This window comes from Marmota marmota, unplaced genomic scaffold (assembly GCF_001458135.2).
Source record: "Marmota marmota marmota unplaced genomic scaffold, marMar, whole genome shotgun sequence".
Lineage (NCBI taxonomy): Eukaryota > Metazoa > Chordata > Mammalia > Rodentia > Sciuridae > Marmota > Marmota marmota.
Window position 1 is genome coordinate 59,483,037 of NW_026000174.1, and position 11,861 is coordinate 59,494,897.

Consider the following 11,861-nt stretch of genomic DNA (forward strand, 5'->3'; position numbering starts at 1 on the left):
TGCTGTGAGGAATAAGTGAAATATTACATGAGAAGCGCCCAGTGTAAAGCTTGATGCGAATACAGAGTTCAAAATTTTTAGCTGCTCTTTTTATAAATGATCAGATTTTCAGGTAAGAGCATATTCAAATGAAAAGACGTTAAGAGTTAGTTGGAATCCAGGAGCCTTCAACTTTTCCACCACAAACCCTGTAAGTTTTCATGGATCCACGGAAATATTTTGTCACAATGAAATTGTTCTTTTGTATTAAATATTTGAATTAAAATAAGCAACCCATGTAATCTCATAATAAAGGTAAAACAACATGAGATATGTATTAAAGTATCATATGCTTTATCTCAAATGCAAATGGAGAAAGAATTTTCTAGTGGAGTGGAAGGAGTTACATTAGTGAGATGTATGGAATATTGGGTAATGGGCAGTGGAGTGGTGAGAATCAGGTAGGAAAGAGATAAAAGATATGTGAGGGGAGTGGACTGCAATGCATTGACTTGGGAGATCCTTTAAAGTACTAGTAGAGACTGGTAAGGACTGAGAGGTGAGAGTTTCAGCTATGAGGACACAACAGGGAAAGCATCCCAACCAAGGAAGAGCTGCCAGGAAGGCAGTGAACACATCCTGACTGTTCTGGGCACAGACGTGGGGATACCATGGCTGTAGTGCAGTGAGCAGTGAAGGGGAGAACAGTGGCCCAGGGAGTAGAGAGGACAGGCCCAGAGCACATGGACCATAGATGGATTTGCAAGGATTTTTTCTTTTGCTCTCAATGAATTGGGGGGGTCACTGGAGTGCCTGGAGTGTTTAGAATGGAAGAGTGACAAGATCGCATTAAGATGAGCCCTCCGGTCACCAAGTCGAGAGACTCAAGTGAGGTAAGAATAGGAGCAGAGAAATGGCCAGGAGGCTCCTGCAGTAATACCCATGGGAGGGATGGTGGCTTCCTCCAGAGTAGAAAGGTTGGATCTGGGGAATGTGGCCACGTTCTGTATGTATATTTGGAAGGTTGAGACCAGGGACTGTTGCCATTCCATCAGATTGAAAGTGAGGCTCAGTCAACAGTAAATCATTTTCTATGAGCTTGAACAAATCCTATTTCTGCTGTAGCATAAAAGAGAAGTAAGATTAGAAAAAATTCTCGATAACATATTTTTTTTCTGTGTTGTCTAATAGACATCCTGTTACAGTAGGTAACTAAATCAAAATGGTGAATATATAAAGGACACATGGTGAAGAAATATTTCTTTCAGACTCATTTACATCGTAGGGACATTTAAAGTCATCAGACTGGATAAGGTCGCCAGGGGCTGATTACAGTGATTAAAACAAGAAGGTCTGATAGTTGATTCTGGAAGCAATCTAAAATTCAAAACCTAGCATAACAACACTGAGAAAATGCAGCAAGCAAACGAAAATAGATACAGATAGGTACAAGATCTGGAAATCAAGTAAAGAGAGCATTTTCCAGCAAGAATAGTATAACAATTATTGCATATAGTTAAAATCAGAATATAAATCAACTTAATTATTGGATTTATCTATGTGAGGTTACTGAGTCTCTAACGGAAGAAAAGTAGCAACAGGCAAAGTAAAACAAGCTTATATTTTACTCGGAAATGAATTTATTACGAAAATTGACACTTATTTATACCAATTTTAAGAATTAAATATGGACTAAGTACTTTCCTGGGTTCCAGGTGGAAGACTATAGTATAAGCAGATATCACAGTCACTGGAATTTTTGTTCAACTAATTACAAAATGAAAACATGCTAAAGGATCACAAAGATTATTGCCTCCAAGACTAAAATTATCAGAAATGTCTTCTTACATATTTAGCACATTTATCTTTTTGTTGTCAGCAAAATGATTCAAGTGAAATTTTTTTTCACTCTTCTAAAGTGAAATATTCTAAGCCATGCAGAGGGAAAATCACACAGTGACAGAGTTCATCCTGCTGGGCTTCACACGAGACCCCATGATGCAGCTGGTCCTCTTTGTGGTATTCCTTATCATGTACGTTTTGACTGTGGCAGGAAACACCTCCCTCATAGGGCTGATCTGTAATGACTCTAGGCTCCACACACCCATGTATTTTTTCATTGGAAATCTGTCTTTTCTGGATCTCTGGTTGTCCTGTGTCTACATTCCAAAGATCCTAGTAATCTGCATCTCCGAAGACAACAGCATCTCCTTTGCTGGCTGCCTGGCTCAGTTCCTCTTCTCAGCTGGGCTGGACTATACTGAGTGTTACCTGCTGGCTGTCATGGCTTATGACCGCTATGTGGCCATCTCAAAACCACTGCTTTATTCTCAGGCCATGCCCATGAAACTATGTGTATTTTTAGCAGCAGCCTCATATCTTGGTGGCTTTATTAACTCTTCTGTCCTCACCAAGAAAACCTTTTCCTTTGACTTCTGTAATGACAACATCATTGATGACTTTTTCTGTGACTTGCTTCCCCTGGTGAAGCTGGCCTGTGGCAGGACAGATGGCTACCAGGCTCTGATGTACTTTCTTCTGAGTTCCAATGTCATTACCCCCATAGCGCTCATCCTGGCCTCCTACCTCTTCATCATCGCCACCATCTTGAGGATCCGCTCCACCCAGGGCCGCCTCAAGGCCTTCTCCACCTGCTCCTCCCACCTGGTCTCTGTCACCCTGTACTATGGCTCCATCCTCTACATCTACTCTCGCCCCCAAACTAGCTACTCTTTTGACACAGACAAAATCGTCTCTACCTTTTACACTGTGGTGTTTCCCATGTTGAATCCCTTGATCTACAGCCTGAGGAATAAGGATGTGAAAGAGGCTCTGAATAAACTGCTCAAACGATCATGACTTTCCATATGAGGAGAGCATATTCCATTGTTGATGAGGTTATTTATGTATCAAGCAGAGGTGCTCTTGTGCTCCCTTGTGATATAATATAATGCAAATTATGGGATTTCTGCCCTTGACATATAGTAGGTCAAGAATCTAAGATAATAAATTCACAGTAATACAGAAGATAAATTTTACAAAAATTGTACATATTTGGATTGAATTTCATGTTGCTCTATTTTATAAACAAAGAACTTAAAGCCAAAAACAATGTTATCTTCCTGCTTTATGATGTTGCACAGACCTTACTCCTCTTAACAGAAGAGCATTTGGTAGGTGCTTACAGAATCTCAGCTGTACAGTTATTTCACACAAATATGAACAAAAATATTGAAACTTGATGATATTCACTACTGTCCTTTCCTTTAGCAGAGTATTTTAATCATTTTTAGATTTTTTAAGTGAGAAATTTTAGTACAAAAATCCAGAGGCACCTAAGAAACAGTTTAGTGGACATTATTCTCAGCAAGTGAGATTGTTCTCATCTCTATGTCTCTTATATAAGGTCTTTAAAAAAAAACATTCCATAGATGATTTCTAAATCCACAGCAGAACTCTCTCGACCCCACTTTAGTTTCTGTGAATAAATTTATGAAGACTTTTGCATCTAAATAGTGACAATCTAATCATCAAACAATTATTATAATAAAAATAACTACAATAAAGTAAAATCATTTGAGGAATAGTAGTCTTGAGCACCCAGTACTCTTGGGGAAAATTTTACAGAAAGAATACTGTAACGATCAAACATGATAATGGCACATTATATTTGAGTAAATTTTCAAAGTGAGAGAATATTAATGTAAGTTATGCTTTTAATGTAAATATATCTTTTTGTATTTGTTTAAATGAAAAGAAAAATTTTAAGGAGCTATGCATTAGCCCAATAGACCTGGAAAACAGAGGAACTCCATCTACAGCAAATGGACGTATGTACACTGCTGGTCACCTGTGTTCATGTGAAATGTGAGGCCCAGGGAGATTATCAGTGCCAATTGTAATTTACAGTAACCAATAGAAACAGGGTCCAACAGTGGAATTCCAGGATACTTCATTTGGAAAGCTATGCCTGCTCAGTCTCTGGTTTTCTGAAAGATATATTTTTCTCTCCAACTAAGGATAATAAAATTTCCGTAACCTACATTTACCTTAAGAAATACTAGCAGAGCCAATTGGCCTACTTCAGTGGCAGAACATCAGTTATTTTATGTCAGTTGTGTGAATATGGAAAAATCATTCCAGAGGGAAACACTGGCTACTAAAAGTACAGCATATGTGACAACTGTATTGTCAAGACTTCCCAGTGTCTTCAACAGTGACACCTAACTACAGAGATGGTTCCAACCATTGTCCAGGCATCGATTCTCTCCTTTTTGGAGAAGAATGAAGTTCTTCACCGAATAAAAATCAGTATATACACTGTTACTGTAACCTTGGCCAATCTAAGTGTGTTTCTAATTTATTTTTCATATGAATGAGTTATTTGACTCCAGAGTCATGTATAAATATCCCTAAAGCCCTAGAAAAAAGCAGATAAAGTATAGCTAATTATGATCCTTGGAAAATATAAAACCTAATAATGATAAAAATGTAGTTAGATATGGGTCATGTTTTAGAAGATGTTTTAAATTTGATTAAGTATATATTTAGTAGTAAGTTCTCTCTCTCTCTCTCTCTCTCTCTCTCTCTCTCTCTCTCTCTCTCGGGAATTGCTTCATCCATGATTTTTAGCTCAGAATTAGCCACATTAACTTGAAATTACACTATAAACATTATGTGTGTGTGTGTGTGTGTGTGTGTGTGTGTGTGTGGTGCTGGGGATAGAACCTTAAAAATGAAAGTCCAGAGCTCTACCACTGAGCTCCAACTCCAACTCACAGAATGAACATTGAAGGAGATTTATTTATTCAAGTCACAGGTAAAGTTTAAATTCTTGATATACACATGGTTTCCAAGATGTGTCTTTTAGACATAATTAACTAAACTTTCTATTTTTAATTGATTTTTAATTTTTGTTATACATTTATACAACAATTTGAGGCACATTATGATAATCTGATGCATGTGTAATGAAATTTAAGATTTCAAAATAAGCAAATGTTTAAAAGAAAGCTACTCTGTGCAAGAAAAAAAAATCTCATTGATTGATGTTATTTTAAATAATGAGAAGCACAGCGGGGACATTTGCCTGGGTTCCTCAGAGAAACAATCCACAGGATATCTGTGTGCATACACCTGTGTATGAAAAGGTGAATTATGAAGCTGCAATTCCAACTCTGCCACGTGGCCCAGAAGATCCAGAAACACCTGAAAACTGAGAAGGCTCCATAGTATATGTGAGTCCAGAGTATTTAATATTATATGGGTAAAAAGGATAGGTTTTCCATCCTCTTTTTTTTTAATTTCTTTTCTTTTATGGGGGGGTGGGGTGGGACTTCAACTCATTGGTTCTTATTTATAATTGCCTTCCACATTAGTTTCTCTGAAACTTGTTGAGAAGTGAGTGGAATAATTCTACTCGTGTTTGGTAGTGGCCACTGACTGAGATGCAATAAGATATGCAAGGGTGTGCACTGAGAACCAACCAATCCTCCCAGCCCACACCTCCCCTTTCCTCTATAGCTGTGACAATCATTAACTGTTCCTTCATTTCCTCATTGAGTATTTTTAACTATTTGCAATGAGAGTTATAAATACATGTGTAATATGCACATAGGGGTAGATAAGAAAATATTGTACATTCTGTTCTGTACTTTGTTTTTTTAATTTAAAAAAATGGAACTAACTGTGTATCTGCATATTGATTAATTAATTACCTAACTCAAAATTTTTATCTATCAAGTGTTCCTTTACTATGTGCTGTATTGGAGCCTCTGAAGAGATATATACAGTGGAGAACTAGACCAGGCACTGACTCAGCCTTCTTAGGCCTATGGTGTAGGGCCAGATAGGGACACTTTCACTCAAAGATACATGCAAATTTTACACCATAATCAGCTCCACAATAACACTATGTATGTGCTTTTTTTTCTAGCCATGATGGATACACTAAAACCACTGTATTGCTTTTGCTTAATGGATTGTAAGAATTAACCAAGAGAGGAGATTCTCCCTGCTAAGATGAGGTTGGGATGTACTTTGTGGCTATCAGTTTAGGGATTCAAAATTATAAAAAAGGCAAAAGTTTTAAATGTATGATTCTTAATAAAATGATCTATTAAATTTAATATATGTAAAAATATTGGTTAAACCAATTTCATTCTTTTTCTATTTTTACTATATAAATTATGTAATTTCATGCCTGTTGCTAATAAAAAGAAAACACTCTTTCTACTAAGTCAGTGTTACCAAAACAAAGAACACTGAAGAATATAAAGGATAATGATACACCCCCCCTTCAATCTTCTTTTCATACCCCTTTATATAAAGGATAATAATAAAAGCCCCCTTCAAATTCAGTTTTCATCTCGTAGATTACAAACTCTCCCTTTTGAAAAAAAAAGACTTAATCATTTTGGAGGAATTTTATATTTACAGAAATATTGATTCAAAAGTATGAAAGACACAAATGTATTTGACAGATGTATTTTTTCTTTACATTTACTGGCAAGATAAATTTTATTATGTTTTCATTGAACTTACATTTTTCAAACACTAAGTTTTCTAAGTATATGGATCACATTTTGTTTGTTTTGATTTTTAACATTTGCAATGACTGATTGATTGTTGGGTTTTTTGGTGTATCCATTGGACAGAATGTAATCACATAATCTTGACTTAACCATAAAAGTGTCTGCAAATTTTAGCTTTTCTTGTGCCCAGAAAGAACAGATGGGCTTGGTAAGCACCTGTTCTGTCTGTACCAATCAGTGAATGGAAGGCTCTAGACTTTAAGGATATGTGTTGGGTATTTTAAAATTTTATATAAATTTTTAAATTTAGTGAAGGGGTGCACAGTTGCTCTAAAATTATTCGCTTCTGTTGAGAGTGGGATTCACACTTAGCTGGCAATCTTATTTGAAATTCTACCAAACGAAAACTGATAATTCTTCATTTAGGATGTCTCCTCTTATGTTTTTCACAATGTCTAGAAGGACTATCAGCATATATTTTTTTACTTCTTGATAATATTCCATGCTATTTTCCCAAATTTCTTCTTTTGTCAAGTTCAAAATAATAAAATGGGAAATGTTTTTAATATTTATTGTGGGATCGACAACTATTTTTAAGAGTCAATCCAGAGCCTAAGATTTAAGCCACTCTAAAAGAAATTTCACTTACTCTGTCATTGTCCCTGAAATTTCTCTGACAAAAGCTGTTCCAGAAAATGTTAACATCTAATTCTAGAAGCCTTTCATTTTCAACATTGCAAATCTAAAGCCTGTAGAGCAATAACTCCGAAACAAGGACCCTAATGAGAATCTAACAGGTCCTCTTCAACAGAGTTGGACAAACTATTCAACAAACAACATTTTCTAGGTGCATTCTCAGGAGGAATCCTGGGCTCCTGAAACCCATCTGTTCTTCTTAATGACCAGTACACACAGTTCAGGAATCCCTGTCCAAATAGGTAAAGAAGAGTGTAAGAGTACTATATTCTAGAACATCAGAGATGCACAAGGACATGGCAAGTGAGAACTCTTCAAGTCTTGGGCATACCACATAAGCTCTCACCATTTCTCCAAATATGGCCCAGATCTATAGTCATGACAACCTGGACCATAGGCAGCAGAAGGAAAGGCCTATACACTTTTGTGTTCTCTTCTGAATCCCTAGTGATTGGTGCATAAATGGATTGCCCATAATCATGCTTCAAAAAAAATATTTGGTCCATAACAAAATGGACATGAATTATATTTCTGATTTTATGTAAAATCAACATCTTGAAATTGAAAGTAGTAAAGTGGATCATGAGTAATTTCAGTTGTTCAGTCACTCTGCACTGAACTCTGAGAAAGTCCTCTTTGCCAATACCATAGCCTGGAGCTTTGAGGAAACAGTGGCTGGAAAAGGTCATAATCAGGCTCAGGTATGCAGATATCTAGGAATATGGCCTTTGTGCACAAGAACATGGCTCCTGGCACACTATGGGGTAAATAGACATCAATGATTCAGAATCCCAGGGAGAGGTTCCATCACTTGTTATACTCTCTTTCTAGGTATGTGCTGTACTATTTTATAAGTAAGAATCAGAGAAGAGTTTTCACATTCATCAACACAGAAATTCAGTGTTATCTATCTAATGAAAACAGACACTAGGAAAATGCCTGTTAGTATATATAATACAATGAGAAACAAAATCAACACAAATTCTAGTATATTCTAATAAATGCTTGATTTTAATGGTTATTCAATAAAAGACTGTGAAATTGTATACATAAATTAAGCTTGTTGAAATTTTCAGAAATCCTTTTAATATCACCTATTGGAAAAGGACATAATATTCTCAGCACTTCTTCCTGCTTATTCATGGCTCTTTATAAAGGGAAGATTTTTCACAAACAAAAGTGGAAAATTTAAAAACAAATGTCAAATGTCTTCTTTGATATAAGGAGAGTAACTAAGAACAGAGTAGGGACAAAGAGCATGAGAAGAAGATTAACATTAAACTGGGATGAGAGGTGGGAGGGAAAGGGAGAGAGAAGGGAAATTGCATGGAAATGGAAGGAGACCCTCAGGGTTATACAAAATTACACACAAGAGGAAGTGAGGGGAAAGGGGAAAATAATACAAGGGGGAGAAATGAATGACAGTAGAGGGGGTAGAGAGAGAAGAGGGGAGGGGAGGGGAGGGGGATAGTAGAGGATAGGAAAGGCAGCAGAATACAACAGACACTAGTATGGCAATATGTAAATCAATGGATGTGTAACTGATGTGATTCTGCAATCTGTATATGGGGTAAAAATGGGAGTTCATAACCCACTTGAATCAAAGTGTGAAATATGATATATCAAGAACTATATAATGTTTTGAACAACCAACAATAAAAATTTTTTTTTAAAAAGTGGAAAATTTTATCAATGTTATCAGAAGTTTCTCAATTTGTACATTTTGGGTTCCAAGGCAATTTATCATAGGGGATTCCTGATTGGTTCTCCTTTATTTAATTAATAAAAGACCATGCTAGCTTCTCATGGCACAGTAGATGCATCTAAAATTTAAACATCTATAAACTTGACTTTTCCTGACTCTAAAGTTATGCATCTTTTTCAGATTGATAATTTTACTGTCTTCAACTTAAATTATGTTTGAACTATGTTGTTGGACAATAGCATTATAAAATATGTGGAATTCTGTCAATCAAATCCAATAAAATGACTGCTTGATTGGGAAGGTCACCTAGCAGGAAGTAGAGAGGAGTATTCCCTGTTTCCTAAGCTATCATTTCTTCAATAAGTTTTGTGTTCTTACTTTTCTTTTCCAACCACAAAAAAAAACTTAGAATTTATGAACACATTTAAGCATTGTATATGAAACTTGTACATTTTTATCTTTCTCTAGTCCTACAGGCTTGGTGCCTTTTGCATTTGCAAATCTCCTAACAGCATCTCCTGTATCTGAATCCCAGTAGTGTGACTCATGTTGCAAATTTGCTTCCCCTCTTCCACATCATTCATCCTCTCTGCACAGCACAATCAGGTGGAAATCCATGCAAAATTGGGAAGCATTTATAATTGCACGAGAAGTTACAATAACAAACTCTAAAAATTCAATGTGCTTCCTTAAAAATATAGAGACATAAAACTTTTCAGTTCTGCTTAAATAGTTTCTGAGTGTGTGTGTGTGTGTGTGTGTGTGTGTTTAAATGATTTTCCCTCTTAAAGAAATGAAAGTCAAGGATTATGTGCTCTCCCATATAGTCAAGCATCAGAGGAAATGGCAACAGAAGATTGGGGGGTAAGAAAATCAGAGAGAAAATATGAGAATATAGGCAAGGGAGAGACCGATGAGGAAAAGAAGGGAAAGTACTGGGTAATGATATTAAACAGATTATATTTTTATATCGTGTGTGTGTATGAATATATAACCACAAACCCCATCATTACAAACAACTATAATGCACCAATAAAACATGAAAAAAAGAAATGTCACCTCTATACGTTTCCGTATTTTCAATTTTACCCTTTTTAAAAAAAAATACCACACTTCCCTAGACATGTTTTATATTCTTGAACTGTTCAAGATCTGAATGAAATAAAATCTATAAAGTGTGTAACTTCAGGTCTGTGTTGTGTGAGCAGTTACAATTTTCACATCTCTCTTATCAAGATTCAGGACGGGGATTAAACAAAATCCAGATGTTTCATAGAGCTCTGTAGGTAGATCACACTGGGTCTGGTTAGATTTGGCCCCCTCTGCAGGGAATGATTCACTTTGTCTTATGTATGAGTATGGGGATCAATCGATGGTTTAGACTCACTCTTTACTTAAATTCTGTGGCATCAGTAACATTGTAGCAGGTAAAAAAATATGTAAGAATTTTCAACCATAAGAGAGGCATGAAAGCCATGAAAAAGAGAGGGTAGAAGGAGAGGTTTTCCAAGGTGAAAGCACAGAGTTCTGAGAGTCTGCACCATTTCTAAAGGCAAGTAGCATAAGGAATGGCTATTCCAGAGAAGAAGGCTGGAATTTATGATCCTACGAAGGAACTTGAACCAAGTTAACATAGTGGGCTGAGGTAGGGATGACAGGTGGGTGATTAAAATATGGTTCAAATGAAGGAACAACAAAATATTCTCTTTCTCTGAGTCAATTTTTTCTGACAGAAGAAACAACCCAGTTTTCATCTATCTAGACTGTGTTCACTGGATTTCTTCCATTATAAAAAAAAAATCACTCATAAGTAGAATAATAAAACCAGGGTTACAATCCAATGTCTCTGTTTCTATATTTCCCACAAGTGTCTTCTGGGCCCAGTTCCTTGGCATGCTTTCTCTGAGCAAATCTGACTTCCCTGATTGCATGTGTGGCCCTTGTCAATCCCAGGGTCCTCTGTGGTACTGTCTCCTTTATTCTGACCTCTGTCATTCTGACCTGGTTTGGGTAGATGAGCACTTGGTAAATAGATTGAGGTTGCCCTTTCACCCTGCATTGGTGTGGAACAATCTTTCTAAGTGACATTATATTAGAGAATTTTGTCTGACACAATATTTTTCCTTTCTTTCTTCCCACAACTTGAATATAAATCCATTAGGATTCTAATCAAAAGCAACCTTAATTCTGGTAAAATTTTAGAAATCACCTCTGCATCCTTGCCTTTATAGCAAGACTGCATAATATAATTCCCTTTTCCCCATGTTGAAGTGTTCCCCCAGGAGACTCTTTGGCAGTGTATTTAGGTGCATAGTTATGGGAACACACTTGTGACTCTTCATATTCCCTGACGTAGTTTAAATTGGAATAGGTACTCAGCTTGAATTTACGAATAGGCAATCTCATGCAATCATTAAGACAATTGAGGACCATAATGCATTTTAAAAAGACAATTGTGATGGGCATTAAATAAAATGTTTGGAGGACTATCAGAAGAGATGCTTGGAGTATGGATTATAAGCAGGATTAATGAGTGACAACACTAATAAAACATGCATAAGGATTATATAAGTCAATACCTAGACTGACTGGCAGGAACAATGGGTAAATTAAATAAATCTATAATAGGTACTTATTCCAGAAAGCAAGTCATTACCCCTTCAAGGTTAAGCAAGAAGTTGTCTAATCTCAACTTCCTGCTACCCAAATGATCCACCAGTCCTCCCAGAAAGTGATGGCATATCACAGGCATATCACAGGCAAAGGTTTCTGCCTTTAGCATTTGGACCTAATAGAAGCAGCCAAATCACCCAGATGAGGGGAAGAAAATGGTATAGATATAGGTATAGATTTCATGTCACCTGCTATGGCCATGATGTACAATGGTCCCTTGGGCATCAAATGGAATATGTGGGGAAACAGGCTGACATGCATTCACAGTGCATGTG

General features: G+C 36.4%; 1 protein-coding gene across 1 annotated transcript; it reads left to right on the forward strand.

Annotated features, from left to right (window-relative positions):
- Positions 1-1,914: 1,914 nt before the first annotated feature.
- Positions 1,915-2,838, forward strand: LOC107159630 (olfactory receptor 1013-like). The gene has a single exon (XM_015506203.1). The coding sequence runs from the start codon at positions 1,915-1,917 to the stop codon at positions 2,836-2,838; it is 924 nt and encodes a 307-aa protein (XP_015361689.1).
- The last annotated feature ends 9,023 nt before the right edge of the window (positions 2,839-11,861 follow it).